This window comes from Bactrocera tryoni, chromosome 1 (assembly GCF_016617805.1).
Source record: "Bactrocera tryoni isolate S06 chromosome 1, CSIRO_BtryS06_freeze2, whole genome shotgun sequence".
Lineage (NCBI taxonomy): Eukaryota > Metazoa > Arthropoda > Insecta > Diptera > Tephritidae > Bactrocera > Bactrocera tryoni.
In genome coordinates, this window is record NC_052499.1 from 11998988 (window position 1) to 12015525 (window position 16538).

The 16538-nt window shown below is 37.2% G+C and overlaps 1 protein-coding gene across 3 annotated transcripts; it reads right to left on the reverse strand.

The window, feature by feature from the left end:
* Positions 1 to 2398: 2398 nt before the first annotated feature.
* Positions 2399 to 7785, reverse strand: LOC120766450 (myb-like protein AA). Of its 3 annotated transcripts, none has more exons than XM_040091964.1 (5): positions 7604 to 7785; positions 7359 to 7543; positions 5308 to 5370; positions 5078 to 5240; positions 2399 to 4986 (listed from the first exon to the last, which is right to left on the reverse strand). In XM_040091964.1, the coding sequence occupies exons 2-5, from the start codon at positions 7448 to 7450 to the stop codon at positions 2551 to 2553; spliced, it is 2754 nt and encodes a 917-aa protein (XP_039947898.1). In that variant the 5' UTR covers positions 7451 to 7543; positions 7604 to 7785; the 3' UTR covers positions 2399 to 2550. The 3 variants fall into 3 exon arrangements, with proteins under 3 accessions (XP_039947898.1, XP_039947899.1, XP_039947900.1); XM_040091965.1 differs by having other exon boundaries at positions 7600 to 7785; XM_040091966.1 differs by having other exon boundaries at positions 7596 to 7785.
* Between the last annotated feature and the right edge of the window lie 8753 nt (positions 7786 to 16538).

A 16538-nucleotide genomic window follows, 5' to 3' on the forward strand; every position in this document is an offset into this window, starting at 1 on the left:
ATTGAACTCCTACTTATCCGGAATCGACCCCATATAAAATATATGTCCAGCATGCAACGCGTCCCCGCATGACACTAATTATCTCTTTGTATGTCCAACTAATCCTAAACATCTGGCACCGCTCTCCCTACGGTCCGACCCCGTCGAAACAGCAAAACAACAACGAACCGAGATGAGAAAGCTCCAAGTTCGAGAGAACTGTACCTTCCAAGATCTTTGAAGCCATCTACGTTAGCGGTGAATCTCGAAGAAGATGAAGCCATGAACTTCATTCGAATGAAAGATGATGTTCCAGTGAAAAGCTCTTTCGACTGGAGACCCATTGATGGAGAACACGCACTCAATGGAAAAACCAAGTGCATAACATCTGTCTGCCCTTGGGATGTATGTACAACTGACGTGAACACGTAAAGGATAAAGACAACTGACGAAGTTTTAATAATAATAGTAGGAGTTATTTGGTAACAGTTATTTATTGCTCACAGAACAATTCCTATGCGGTGAGTTTAACTTAACCTTAGGCAATAAGAGGTGAAAAGTAAGCTTTTAGTCTTGCCTTGCCAAATAATACCTCACGTCATTAAGTATTTTCAAATCGCCAAATCTATATAATCTCTATCAGCTCAGCTATCAATTCAGTTTACATAACACATCGATTGCACAAAGATCAATATTATCTCTGACATCATCAACATCGAATTCTTCTTTTTAATCATTTTTTAAGAAGTAAAACTTCTTGCCTTCAACAGACCCACGAACAGTCACATTAGCGTAAATTCAGAAGTCCATCTGTAAACTTTCATGTACCCTCCTCTATATATACAAACGTGTGTATGTAAGTTTTTAAGTAGATGTGTATGCATAGAGGCTCGAAAATAGCTGATTGTTGTGCTCTATTAGTTTGTTTATTTGCATTGAGTTATTTTGTATACTTTTCACGCCACTTTCGCGAATGCTTAACTACTTTGATAAATATGTTTTTGTTATTTTGTCTGTCCGAATGGAAGCCGCACAACAATATTTTCCCAGAAAACAGACAAATACATTTGCTCGCTGTATTCTTCTCAGAAAGAATTAGTTGCTTTAATGAAAAACTCAAGCTATATTGTTATAAATAAGCCACTTGCAACAATGTTGTGCAACATTTGGTTCAGAAACATTTTGATTGATTCAACTATTGTATATCCCGTATAGACTTAGTTGCGGTTAGGTAGTAGGTAGGTATAGTGACTGTCTAACGATGCAGGTAAGTCTTTAGGAGGCTCATTGTGAGACCGGCTGGACTAAAATCCCCTCACTCTATTGTCTTCACTCCGAACCAACCACCGCTTCTGATGAAGTTCATCAGTACGAACAGTTTTATCTGTGCAACCTCCGAAACTTCGCCAGGAATCTTGCGATCGATAGTTGCAATTGTGCTTCTATACAAACCCTTGCATTCGCACAGGAGATGTTTTATAGTCTCCTCTTCTTCTACCTCCTGACAGCTCCTACAATAGTCATTATACGACGCTCCTTGTTCGCTCCCAGTTAAGCAAGTTAAGGACTCATTAATTCCACCATTATCAATCCAGTTGAGAGATTATAGCGAATCATTCTTCATACAAGAACAGACCATATTTTCGTGATCTGTAATGTTGTCTGAATTTATACAAGAACTATCCAAAACAGTGCTTACCTTGAAGTAGTCCGGGGAAAGAACTGGAGTTGGCTTTCCATTTGCGGCTGTACCTCTAAACGTACGCCCTGAAAGACCAGTATGCAGGGTCCTAGATCAGTCACGTCAATAAAAATGTAAGAGTGGAAGTCCTAGCATTCCCTACCATCATTAAACCCTTCAAGAATATAAGTAGGTTAGGCTAGCTTATTCTGGTAGACTAATGAACCTTGCAAATACCAGTTTTGGTTCTTTGCGATACCAGATGAAGTTCCCTTAAGAAGTCGATGAGGAGTAGTCATTCTTTAGTTTGCCTACGCTTGACACGAATTTCGACATACTCTGTGAGTTCACCAACGGTACCTATTTCAGTGTCTCATACTGTGGGGATCTCAAATGCTTAAAGCGTAGCTTTGTCGATGTGGGACATGCGCATAAAAGATATTCCATTGTTTCTCTCTTGCCTTGCTCTTGACAATTCTCGCAGTTTTATCGATCAGTCAGCCCCATTCCAGGCTGTGACCAGGGAGTATTTCAATCATGTTCCTACAGTCCCTTCGATCAAGTGCCAATAGGAACTTTTTATATTTTTGATCAACCGTTTTAGACATAACTTTAGTAATTTTGCATAAATCCCAGTTAGATGACTCTATCGCGTTTTTACCGTCGTTTTTTGATCATCGTATAAACAATGCACGTATGTTCTATTCATGACCACGTTTTCGAGTGACTAAGCTAAGCTTAAGATGAGAGTTATCTACGGATTTTATTTAGTAATTTCACAAAAAATTACATATTTGTGTAATTATAAGGTGCAATAAAATACATCTGTGAAATACTCGAAAGTGTGTAACAAAAATAACCTCGTGCCAACCTTACAACTTCGCCAATTCTTAGCCCACGGATGTCTCTGCGCCACTTGAAAAGTCAAAGTCACTTTCATTGCCTGCATTGGTCGCACTAGCCGCCGGCGCCTTTGCACTGGAACTGTCATCCGTCTCGCTGCTGTCCACGAATATAACGCGCTTCTTCTTCTTCTGGGCATCGCTCTGCATGGCATGTTTTTCCGCCGTCGATAGAATTGAGGTAGGCTTAACTACATTCGGAGCGCTAGGCACTGCTGCCGCCACAGAGGGTTCTACGGCCGCTGCCGGTGGGTAAGGCTCAATAGGCGTTGGTGTGGCGTCTAATGTTTGCTCAGTGGCAGCAGGTGCTGCTGTAGAGTTATTACTGTCTTCATGGGTGTAATTATCTCCCTGAACTGGATTTTGTTGTTGTTGCTCTTGTGGTTCAGTATAATCTTGCGTGGTATAGAGCGCTTCCGCGTTACTGGCATCGTTGGCGGTATATTGCGGGTCGACGACATATTGTCCCGTAGCTTCATCATAGATATAGCCGGGATAAGCATTCGGGTCGTAGTTGCCATACTGTGTAGCATCATAATTTTCGTAATCTTGCTGTGAATAGACTGGTTGTTGTAGCTGATCAGTTGTGTCTGTGGAGCCGGCTTCTATTTTTTGCTCTACTGGATACTCAGCATAGTTATTCGTTGCTTCCCCGGTACCGTAAGCATTTTCTGCGTTGAATGTGTTCGTAGGCTGTTGAATCTCTGTATTGTAGGTGCCATAAGTGGCCTGATTTTGTGGATCTGTTGCCTCGCTGATAGGGGTCTCTGGTTTTAGTTCTCCGGTATCACTGCTCCCAATGTTTCCAGAGAGATTTGTTGTGTATTCTTGTTCTTGTGCTGTAGGTTCCTGAAGCTGGTTGTTTTCCAAAGGTGTTTTTTGCTGTTCAAGTAGTTCAGTGAAGAAGCCTTGCGCTGCTGTTCGTGTGGGCGTCACTTCAGGTTCGGGCAACTGGTTATTCACAAGCTCGCCATAAATGGCATTCTCAATATTATCGATTTTTGAACTCGAAAGAGGTTTTGAGGCTGAAGGTATGCTAGAAGTGACTGCCAGTGATGCATTCTCTACGGAGCCCGTGTGCGATTGCCATGACTGATTATCTAAATTTTCGTTCGTAGGTTGCAGATGTTCGGCGTTTGATTCCATTTTAGGATTAACAATTTCTGAGAAACGCTTGAAGCCAAAACCAGTTTCATTGCTCTCTGGATTCATATTCCTATTGGCGTAATCGTTATTTCCTTCAGTATCCATTGTGCCGTATCGCTGCTCGATTTCTGCAATTTTTCGTCTATGCTCTTCCGCTGTACTTAGCTTAATGGTATTTCCTTTTTTCAAAGCATCTTCCGAAGTTGTGCTATGGTGGTCGTCTTCAAAGATGTAAGAAGGCCTTGAGCCCATTTTTTGGTCCTGAGAGTTGTTCGTCGGTTCAGTAAAAGAAATTGCTTTGTCCATAATATCATCGTTTTCTAGCTTAACCGCCGACAAACTAGTGTTAACTTCATTGAGAGCAGAATTCGGCTCTTTAAATACAGGGGTTACATTGTCTACAGGTGCTTTCATTGGTGTGACATTGTCTGATTCATGCCTTGACAATTTTTCGAGGGTCTGAGTAGATGTTATATGCGTGGGTTTTTCCTGCGATGTAGCTTGAGAATATTCATATCCTTCCATTTCACCTGTGTCCACCATTCTATCCACAGAATACGGCATTGTCTCAGTTTGCTTGTTAGACATTTCACCGACTGACTTGTCTCCTATGGAGGGAAACTCTGTTGACGTAGCCGCTTCTGCTGTTGATACCATATCATCCGTTAGCTCGTACTCATTTGGGACACTATACTTTCTCTCGGTCAAATCAGCATTAGAGGCCTGTGGTACATCTCTCCGATTTGCAAATGCCATCGAAGGATCAGTTGGTGTTACATTAGCGTAAGACGCTTGCTGTTGTTGTGTGTGCTGTTGGATAACCGGTCCATAACCGAACGGATACTGTAAGAATTCAAATGGTGTAGCTGCCGTTTGTAGTGTGCCAGCAGTCATCGACGCTGTCGGCGCTCCGCTGAGCAATAATCCGGCCGGCGTCGGTGTGGCCATTGCGAAAGTCCACATGCGTGGCGTTAGAGCTGCTGGCTGTGCTTCCGTCATGGCTTCTATGTGTGTAAGCCCCGGTTGTAATGTTGGGATTGCAGACACCGGTGTTGTAGTTGTTACCTCGCTCTTCAGACCGCTAAGTGTTCCTATAGGCGGCGCTGTTGTTGGTGGGTGCGCCGACATGGCGGGTAGCAACACAGGTATCTGTGTGGACGCTGTCATGGCAGTTATGGGTGTAGCTTCTGCTGACAATCTAGCTGTTGGCATAGCATTTTGTGTGCAGCGCACCGGTTGAGTTTGCATTAATTTGGCGAAGTAGCGTTCATATTGGAGCTGCAGGTTGAAGGTTTAGTGTTAGGAGTTTGTTAGCGCTCTGGTATATACTATATATATATGTATGGATATGGGTTTTAATTACACTTACCTTCATCATTTTAAGTCGCTCGCTGCGCGCTGACAACGCTGTCGTTTGCTGATCGATGCGCTCGATCATTTGCATCAGCATCTTGTTGCGCTCATTGCGCCGTTCCTGCTCATCCAGAAAGCTCTGGTACTTTTGTCGGATTTTCGTTCGTACCGACTTATCGCTAATCAAACGGGTGAGAAAAATATTGTATATTTTTTGCTTGTATTTATATGTATATGGCTACTTACTGCTCGCTGCGTCGTTGCAGAATCTGCTGAAGCTCTTTTTGCAATTGTTGGCGGTTCTCCTCACTTCATTTTGTGTTGCAAAAGTGAGAAAGTGGAGATAGGTATTAAATATTGTTTAATGAAGTTCGTAGTATTGTGGATTAACTGCTTAAAACTACAGTCAGTGCGCTAGTTTTGAAAACGATTTATGATATTCGAGTTTGCTATACACTACAGGGTCTACCAACAAGAACGACGTGGTATTGCATTGAAATATAAATTTAAATTTGGTTAAAATGGGTTATACTTTTTTATGATTGTAACAAAATGTCGATTAAATGGGCACCAATGGTCCGAAAGCCCGCTACTCCTGGCCAATAGAACAAACAACTGGCATAATCGAAACGGAATAGAAGAGGAAGTTTCAACTATTCGCCATCACCACTAATTTCAATCGTAGGAGACACCAAAGCTGATCATGTCACATACATTGTGACAAAAAACGACCCAAAAATTGTAAATAAAACGGAAAATATTTAGCCATTAAATGTAATACACTTATGCCAACGATGTTTTCAGTCCTCGAAACATTTATCGTAAGCCCTTTTTGTGATGGCCTTTAACACCTTTAGCGAATTCTGTTTTATCTCTTCGATCGACTGAAAACAGGCTCCACGAGGCGGCAATTTGAATTTGGGGAACAAGAAAAAATCACACGGAGCTAAATCCCGCGAATACGGTGGCTGATTGTGGCTCGATGCGATGGAACATTATCATTGTGTAAAATCCATGAATTGTGCTTTCACAATTGCGGCCGTTTTCGACGAATGTTCTCATGCAAACGCCTCAATACGACCAAATAGAGCTCGTTATTGATTGTCTGTCCCTCCCGAACAAATTCATGATGCACCAAACCAAGAATATCGAAAAAACAATGAACATCACCTTGATTTTTCAAGATCTTTTACGTAGTTTTTTGGTTTCGGCACGTTTTTTCTCTAAATTCCGATGATTGTAAACTTGCAAATCAAACTATGTATAAACCCATGTCTCATCGGCAATTATAATGCTCTCCATGAATGTGGGTTAGGAATTTGTACGATCAAGCATTTCCAAAGAGACCGGTTTACGGTACTCTTTTTGAAAAAAATTCAGCTTTAATTGGACTTGTCGAGTAAGAACGCGTTTCATACCCAAAATATCAACCAAAATCATTCGAATGGAGTCGCGAGAGATGTCGAGCTCTCTTGACATCTCTCTAACACTTGCCTGACGACTTTCAAGCACCACATTCTCCACTTCTTTAATATTTTCATCAGTTGAAGAGGTCGAAGGTTGTCCAGAACGAGGAATAGTATGTCTTCAACAATCTCTCGACCTTCTTTGAAGGCTTTGCACAACACTTGAGTTTTTGATAAAATTGTATCGCCATAAGCCTTTTCCAACATTCGCAACGATTCCGCACATGAAATTTGGCAACGTGGCAAAATACATTTTTTTTTTAATATCATTTTTGCGGGGAATTTAGTTACAATTTCCGGGTGTTTATTTGTCATAATTTATATACAAACGTGGCTTATTCGATAATTCCTAATATTTTCTTAACCTTTCAGCTTAAGTGCGAACTATGCAGTCATCGATTTTTGTCACCAGTAGAAGCGTCGGGGTTGAATTTAGTTGAATGGACTATTAAGGATAATAAAATCATAATGCTTTAATATTTTTAATGATTCCATTATCTAGGCAGGTAGCTCACATATCTCCATATAAATCGGTAGTTTCTCGTGGAATATTCTAGTAGCCGTATGGCATTTATCCGCCTGAATGCACACATTTATTAGTTTACCATTTAAGACACATTCTTGAAAAATACTTATGTATTGAAATATGTAAATTTTCGAAAATGATTTCGTTACTTTTTGGTATGTAAATTTTACTTGCATATACAAACAAGTTCACAAAAAATTCTACACACAAAACTGCAGTGTCTGCTGTAGCTTATATAATACATAAATACATATATGTATATTATTTCTTTGCCACTTGACCTCCACATCTATGTGAGTGTGTACCTTTGTTTAAGCTTTTCCTGCAGCAAATCCACTTGCAACTTGTAATTATCCAACTCGGATTGGGGATACATGTTGCTCCACAACAACTGCATTAAGTTGCTCAGCGCGTGAGAGCAGAAATTTGGCAAAATTGGTATATTCGCGTAGACGAAAATCCACTTAACCGTTCAACTGTTACTGCACAACTGAAAATTTGACAATTTGTTGCGGCCAACTATTCGAAATACACGCACATACATACTTACAGTGACAACAACGGAGTTGACAATATACGCTGAGCTCATTTCCCCCTCTGTTTGCGACGATTAAGCCAACCGTTGCCTTGTCCTGCGTACCTGCAGGCAATTACTCACAAATACTTACACACATAGACAATAGTAATTGTGCTGTACACATAAGAGCAGGACAATACTTAACGCCTTTTTCGCTACTTCCACCACTAAAAGCCTCGAGCGAAATGGGTTTCTTGTTTGTTTTCGTTTTCACCGTTGTTAAGGCAACGATCGGTAAGTGTATCGACATTTGTTGGTTGAAAGCGTTATAAGTATATATTACAATATATTATATGTGCATATATAGATAATGATATATATAAGGATATATGTATATATGCGCAAGGTGAAATGTTTATAAAAAGTATTTTTCTTACTTTGCTTTTGAGAGGTTATGTCCTGGAAGAAATACCCGAAGTAAATTTGAGGAGCAAGTTCACTTTTGCCACACCAAAGGAACTGTAGCGAAGTCGCAGAGTGTCGTGGCGGCAAAAGCAGTTAAATACAGGTATACGAACTTTTTTCTTCAAAGCATCACTTTCCCACAGTTGTTTATTCGAATCTAGAGGTCTATAGTATTATGCTTTTACATGGGTTTATGGGTTTCAAAAAATCGATTTTTTTATTGTCTTATTAAACTCTATAACACCTCTAGAATGTTATCCCAAATTTCAAGTTGAGACGAGTATTAGTTTCAGAGACACAGCCTTGAGAAGTTGGCCGCTCGGGGCTAGCTAGGCTAAGTGCACCGTCCTTAAACGCGTTTTTCTCGAAACTTTGCTTATGAAGTCAGTTAGCAAGATTTCTCGCGAACTACTTTAAAGTCTTAGACGAAAGATTTTTTTATACAACTATTTGAAAAAAAAAATTTCGCGAAATTTTCACAGAAATTTAAATTTTTTTTATAAAAATGTCTGCCAAAAATCTGAATTTCAGTTTTTTTTCCTTCGACCAAGCTCTAAGTTAAAGTTTTAAGTACAAGACGTATTTTCCCACTTTAGAAGATCCAGTAAGGAGTTATCCTACGAACGCGTACGCATCTTTTTTCCGAGTTGTCGCCGGAAATGGCGTCGCAATGGCCGAGTTTAAAATATTTTTTTTTTCAAAAATTTCAGAATTTTGTTGTTAATTGTGTATGTTTGTAACAATAAAAAATTCGAATAAATTTAATTTTTAAGCCATGTAACCTCTTAAATCTCTCAAAGTCTTTGCTTTCCAGCATTGCCCCAAGCGACTTCGCGTGCGCTTAGCAGACTTTGATAGACGGCCAGCTTCTCTGCGACTGCGGGATCCTCTTTGCCTAGACTCTAGGCCCTAGAGTAAGAAAGCAGATTATATAGTGAACTACTTGTCCTTAACCCGCGATCTTAAGAGTTTTTGTTGAAAATTGTCGAATAGGCATGGCTTCATGCTGTAAGGCCTATAATCATGTGGAGTCAAGTTCTCGGACGCAAGTTATTAAAGTTGTATGGAAAATTTGAGGTGGAAACATCAAGACACTTTCCCCTTTAATGCCAAGCCATTATAGGACTGAGATTGAAATAGCTCGGCAGCTATAACATCGGCGTACCAGAAGACTATCCGCAATTGACATTAACTGATTTTACAAATTTGTGAAAGGCTCCCGGCATTTTAAGCTGTTCACTTGTTGGGATCGAATATATAAATACATCACTGCAAATCACCAAAATAATATTATCGTTGATACATTTTCTATGGAAACGGCAAAACTCTAGAAATATTCTAAGAAAATTTGTTTGCTGGGTTTCGATGTCTCCCTGCTTATGGTAGAAGACGAAACAGCTTAGCGCATTATTGGTGTCATTAGCATAATTTATTGATTTCTCTTAGCTAAATGTGCGAAAAGATAGCTTTGTGTGCCTGTGTTGCACCTACAACGTATTTATAGAAATAATAATACAAAAGTTTTTGTGTCCTTGCAAGCTCTGAACATGTTTATTGTTCTAAGGAATATTCTGTTACTTTTATAAAAAATAATAAAAAAAAAACTTTGTAGCCAAATATTTGTCCTTAAAACGTTTTATTTTGTAAAGTTCAGTGAGTAAATTTACCTCTTGAATGCACGGCAAATTGTCTTTTTTACTTGTTCTGAGCGAATTTTGCTTCTTCTACCTTTTCGTTTTTTAATTTTTTTTGAACGCAATCGGCCTAGATGTGTTTATATGTTTGAAAAAAAAAAGCAATAACTAACTGACTAGGTCAGTGCGGCATTCAGGCAATTTGCATTTGTTTGGCGTGTCAGCTAAGAGCTGGGAGGACTCTCAATGCGGTAAATGCAAACTTTTAGGGGTTAATGGCAGGTGTCAAACAAGATATTCCACACTTACTGGAATGCATTAGAATGGAAATGCTAGTGTTGTTGGTTGCTGTGAACCCGGTTACAATTATGTCACGCAAATGCGAGACATTTATTCATAAATAATTTAAATTTGGTGGTCAGATGAACTGAGGCTAGTAACCGAAACTATAGCAAGTTCATATAGTTTTAAACTACCTATGAATCCGAAAATTGATTATGGATGTGAAGAAACATATCACGTGGTTTCGGTATTACATCAATGAACTTTCTCTAAACGGGGACTCAAAGACAACTCAACTTTTCGGTACACTTTATGTATGCATATCATACATGTATGTAATACCTACAAATACATATTTTATCTAGTATTACGTCACCAATAATTATTCAATCTATAGTATATGACTTCATTACTATTGCAATTCACCGAAAATCTGTAAAAATTTGTTATCTTAGGTAAAGTTAGTTAAGAGTTCGATAGTAAGAGGGATCTTACTTGGGCAGCCTCGAACGTCGGTTCGTTGTGTTAGCTAAAAACTCTTCTATACTGAATTATAAGTCCCATACAGATCGACAAAGCGCTTTGAACCTATTAAAAATTTATTGAGACAGCTAACATCAGCTTCGGCTATGTCTTCTGATTCACCGAAGGTAAGATTACCGTAAAATCACTTTTGCAAAGGCTGGAAATTGGCGGTTGTTAAGCGCAAGCCAGGTCCATTAGGTACTATAACGTAAGACGCCAATGGAGATCCAATTGGGTATCATTCCGATGTCGGCGAGATCAATGTGCCCACTCTGGCTAGATCAAATGCTTTGCAGTAGTCAGCGATCCCGCTGTGATCAGGCACCCAAACGAGTCTGATGATGAAATTGCTTGATGATATTTCTAGTAAGGACAAATACTAATTCACTAGCTTTGACCCACAGTAAGTATTGCCGCTCTGCTGTCGAAGATAATGCTTCCTAAAAGAGGCTACCCTTCGCAGTAGTACTACCACGGCCACCTTGATAGCAGCCATTTCTGCCTGCAAAATACCACCGTGGTCTGGTAGCCTTAAGTAAAGATTGATAGAGAGATTCCGACAGAAAACTCTCTCTCTCCAATCTTCCCACCTAACTTCGACTCAACCGTGAAACAGTTCACATCGCCCCTTCTCCAGCGACATCTCCATCGTCAGTATGTGAGCAGAGAAAAGACTGACAACAGTGGCCTCTGCGATCGAAGTTTTAAGGAATTCAATTGAAAGAGAAAAAAATTTCGTCGTGTTCGTGTTTGAATCCCTTCATAAACCCAGCTTCCCTGAGCCTTAGAGCAAAGCACTCGCCGACAATCTTCACGGATGCAATTTTTAAAATTGCATTAAGTGCAATTGTTGGTGGAGTTCGTAGTGAACCGGAGATGCCGATGAGAATCGCACTTTAGACACGTTCAAGCTTTTTATGGGACATTTTTGAGCACACTCCACCAGACGAATACACCATAGAACATTATTGGCTTGAGTACGGTTTCATAGAGCCGAAACACTAGGGTGGATGTTTTGGTGTTACTAACTTATAGCATAGACGGCTTTCAAGTATAAAATGATCCCAAAATATATAGAACTATTTTGGTACATTTCGCAAGCATTACTTACCGCTACATCGTTGAATCGTTTAGCTCGCACATGAAATGCCGATTCCTTAATCATACGTAAATCACTTGTTCGAATATCGAGTACCGTGCTATGAAATCAGCTGAGACGCTTATGTGGGCCAATTAAATCTGACATGCAAGCCATTTGCTTACTCTGCTGCCTACAAAAAACAAGTTGCGGTCTTTCTAAGTCCAGCAAACATTCATGAGGTGCAAGTGAAATATTTTGCCGATTCGTTACAATTCACTTCATTTCACTTGTAAGTAAATAAACGAATTCCACATTCAGCCCATCGATTGCCATGGAAAATCACTTCAGAAACGTGTAAATGTTGAAAAATTAATTCGAAATCCCAAGCGTCAATGAAAAGAAATGCGTGTTTATTTGTTTTTATTCTTTTTTATTTTTTTATTTTTGTATTTTTCGTATTTTTTTTGTTGTTGATTTGTATATATATTTTCGAAATCATTTGCATATATTCGTTGCAGTGATTGTTGCTTCAGTCTTAATTTAGTTTTAATTAAACAATCAATTCAATTATACATTTCGCGGCTACTTATAAATAGGAAATGATATTTATATCTAAATTTATATGCCTAGAAATGTTTCTATGTTAATTGTTGGATGTTTTTGAAGGATTTATGTTTAATTGTGTAGTTTTGGTAATTCTACTTAAGACTATCGCTAAACACTAATGCTTGTTGTTTATGGTTGAATTTTGATTATTTCGCTTGCTTAATTACAATAAATATTATTTTCTACTAATTTACGTGTTTGTCGATATACATACATATGTATAGTATATGTTGCTAAGTGCGAGGAAGAAATTTATTTTTTATTAGAAGGAAATGTTGAGGTTAAGAAACCCATGAAGCAGTTCTTTTTGCATTTATTCGAATAACGAATTGGCGTGGGTTTCCTAATGATCACGCTGATCATTTATATATAATGTATAAAGGATGATCCAAGTAGAGTTACTTTTATAATGGCCGTTCCTTTGACAGATCACACGTGAACGACTCAAGCTGTCATGTTATTTTTTTTAGTATTGTTTGGCATTTCACCATGGAAAAACTTACGCCTGGGCAACGTTTACAAATCATTCAACTTTATTACGAAAATTTACGTTCTGTAAAGAATGTGTTTCATGCGCTGCGGTCAACTTATGATTAACCTACTGAGCGTACTATTCCCATCACCATCACACATTTTGAGACGCAGCATTCCTTGTTGGATAATATTCGACCCATTAGACCACGTTCAGGACGCAGTGTAGAAAATATAGCAGCCGTAGCTGTGAGTGCATACGAAGATCGTGGAGAGTCGATTCGGCGCCGTTCGGAGCAACTCGGATTGACGTTTGGAACGACGTTGCGCATTTTACGTCGAGATCTTAAATTGAAAGTGTAGAAAACAAGAGACATCGCTTCGCTCTATGGAGTCTTGAAAAGTTCAAAGAAGACCCGACGTGTTCGAGACAAATTTTGTTCAGCTTTGAGGTCCTTTTCTGGTCCAATGGGTATGTAAACAAGCGTAATCGTCTAATTTGTGACGAAGAGCAACCTGAAGAGTTTCAAAAGCTGTCATTACATCCAGAAAAAAACAACGGTTTGGCGTGGTTTGTGGGTCGGTGGTATACTTGGTCCATTTTTCTTCAAAAAATGATGGTGATGAGAACGTAACCATCAATGGCGATCGTTATCGCGCCATGATAACCGACAATTTGATGCCTGAAATTGAAATTCGTGATCTGGACGACATTTGGTTTCAACAAGACGGCACCACTTCTCACACAACGTGTAAATCAGTGGATTTATTGAGAGAACACTTCGGTGAGCAGATAGTTTAACGTTTTAGGACGGTCGATTGAGCGCCAAGATCGTGTGATATCACTCTGTTGGACTTTTTCCTATCGTGATATGTAAAGTCTAAAGTCTAAGCGGACAATCCCGCTACGATTCAGGCCTTGGAGTAAAACATCACGCGTGTCATTTGTCAGCTACCAGTCGAAATGCTCGAACGAGTCATCGAAAATTGGACTCAATAGATGGGCCCCCTAAGACGTAGTCGCGGCCAACATTTAAAAGAGATAATCTTCAAAAAATGAATGCCAAAGAATGTTCTTTTAAATGATAGTAAACATTCCCCATTAAGTTTGAAGTTTCTGTGTTTTTTCTTTAAAAAAGTAGGGAACCTCGAAATGGATCATCCTTCGTATGCTTTATGTGTACCATCCTTAGACATCTTCAGCAACATTTTTGCGTAAAAAAAAATTATTTCTTCTTCGCAAATAATATTATTAATTTTAGTTTAACACTAGAAGGTTTATGAAACATTGTTTAAGTAATTATTTAGCGCTTAACTAATGGTTATTTAATATATATGTGAGTATGAAGTATTTACAAAATGCTTAAGACAATGAAGCTATGGCTAAGTACTAAATTAAAGTAACGGTAAATTTACTTTTTTTGTATTTTAATATGCAGGAACCATCATATATAAGATTAAAATTAGATTTTTTTAATTTCTAATTATTTTATATTCTACTTTTTTATAATTTAAATATATTTTCAATTATTACTATTTTTTAAATTTACTATTATTTCTTCATGTGTACCATGTGGTAAGTAGAGCGTATTTATGAACATTTTTTATGCTAACCTTAAAACGCTCATTTTATAAATTCACCGTTAGCATCGCTTGCATTTTCGTGCTTTTCGAATTTGGCTGAAAAAATTACGAAAATTTTATAGAAAATGTGCGAGCATTTATTCTTAATGGCGTGAGATTATTTTTTTCTAAATTTCTCAAGATTTTAAATTTTTGAATGCAAAGTTGACTAATTTCTTTTAAGTTTCTTTGAGTAATCATAAATTGTAGTAATTTCAATGAATACAACAACAAACGCGTAAGTGGTGACAATGCAAATGGGTAGCGGGTAATCGGTACAACATACGTTAGCGCTACAATAGCAACAATTCCGCTACTTTTGAAAGTGTTTGCTGGGTAAATGTGTAAATTTAGAATTTCGTTGCTCTATATATTTTAGCTTGTCCAATTGTTATTATAATTTTGGCCAATCACCGTTACGTTCGTCGTCGTAGCGCCCAGTGTGTCAGCCAGTACAACGCAAATAATTTCCATAGACCAATTGGCAGGCTAAAAGTGGGCGAGAGAAGAGAGAAATTGAGCAATGTGTTTCGGGTGGCCGGGAGTATGAAGCAATAACTTATTGAAAGCAACAACAAAGCATACAAATTATTTGAGAAATGTAAATTTTAATTTTAATAAAAATAACGAAAGAATAATGAATAAAATATAAGTAAAATGTATAAAAATAGTCTGTCATACACTGTGAGAAATACAACATGCGTGCAAAGTAGTCACAAAGACATAACGGCATAAATATAGTAAGTTAATATGTGTAAGCACATGCAAAGCAGAAAAAGAACAAATAAAATGAAATGCATAGAAATTAAAAATTAATAAAATGCAACTTGACAAGCAACTTACCATTTCAATAAAAGTCATTATACTTGAAGCACCCTTAGCAAAAAGACAAAAAGCAGAAAAGCAAAAACATGCACATCAAAGCTATGAAACAAACAGTTAATGCTACAAAATCGGACACAATATAGCAGTAATATTTTTTTACGAAAAATACAACTCAAAGATTTTTAAACATAACAAAGAACCTCTGCAATACGGTGTTTTCCACGCTTTACAAACAGTAAATGTCTACTAGGAAATTAGCGAAAATATTTGGAATATTTTTTTAATACATAAAATAAAATACCAGTTTTCATCTATTTCCTTCAAAACAAAATTAAATAAATTTTTTTCAGTGTATGTTGTTGAAAAAGTTTGCTAGCAACATTTGGCGTAAAGTTACTAAATACTGTATTAGTAATTATTACTGTAAATTATATCAGAACTTTTTGTTGACAGCAACATTTAAATTTAGCAACATAAAATTTTGCTAAAAAAATATTTCCTATAAAAAATGTTGCTATAAAAATGTTTGCTATAAAAAGGTTGCTTTAAAAAATTTGATAAAGGCAACGTAAAATTTTGCTAAAAAATATTTTCTATAAAAAATGTTGCTATAAAAAATTTTTATTAAAAATGTTTGCTATAAAAGGTTGCTTTAAAACATGTGATTAAGGCTACATTTTTATAGCAACATTTTTAATAACAAAAATTTTTATAACACCATTTTTTATATCTACATTTCTTTACAGCAAATTTTTTTTAAAGAAACCTTTTTATAGCAACATTTTTTTATAGGAAGTATGTTTCAACACAATTTTTCATTGAAACATTTTTTTAAGACAACATGTTGTGCGGCTTGTAAAAGTTTGTAATATAGTTAACACTATTGAAATAGAGTTTCAGAAATTTGCATATACTATTTGTTGCATAACTTTTCTTTAGCAACATGTTGCGAGATAAAGATTTATCGAGCTAATTAGTGTCACATTGGGATTTTTTGATATTTGGTTAAATAAAATTTTTTAGTGGTAAAGTTATTATGCAAAGAAATGGCGCCACATAATTTTAAATACAAATTTGGATATTTTTTGCATAGCAGAATGTTGACAAATATGAAATTTTTTTCTAAAAATGCGTAATAATTAAATTGCAAGCATGTTTTCAAAATATTTTTTTAAATAAAAAATGTTGCCAGCAACATATTGCGCAACATCTTTATTTCTATTAATTATTATTAATTATTTAGTTTTCAGAACAGTTTTTACTATCAAAAAATGCAGCTAAGAAACAAGTGCGCCACAGCAATATGTTGCTTATGATTTCCATTTATTATTTTTATTCATTATTTATTGTTACCAGTTCTTTTAATTATTAACACACTATGTACAAGCAATTTTTCAAAATATTCTTTAAAAGCAAAAAAGACTGTCAGCGACATGTTGTCAGTTTTTTCAATTTT

Coding starts and splice junctions, on each gene's coding strand:
- LOC120766450 (XM_040091964.1), bottom strand. CDS start 7,450: ATGCAGTTGTTGTGGAGCAACATGTATCCCCAATCCGAGTTGGATAAT. Junction 5,371..7,358: donor CAGGAAAAGCTTAAACAAAG/GTACACACTCAC, acceptor CACAAAATGAAG/TGAGGAGAACCGCCAACAAT. Junction 5,241..5,307: donor CTGCAACGACGCAGCGAGCA/GTAAGTAGCCAT, acceptor CCGTTTGATTAG/CGATAAGTCGGTACGAACGA.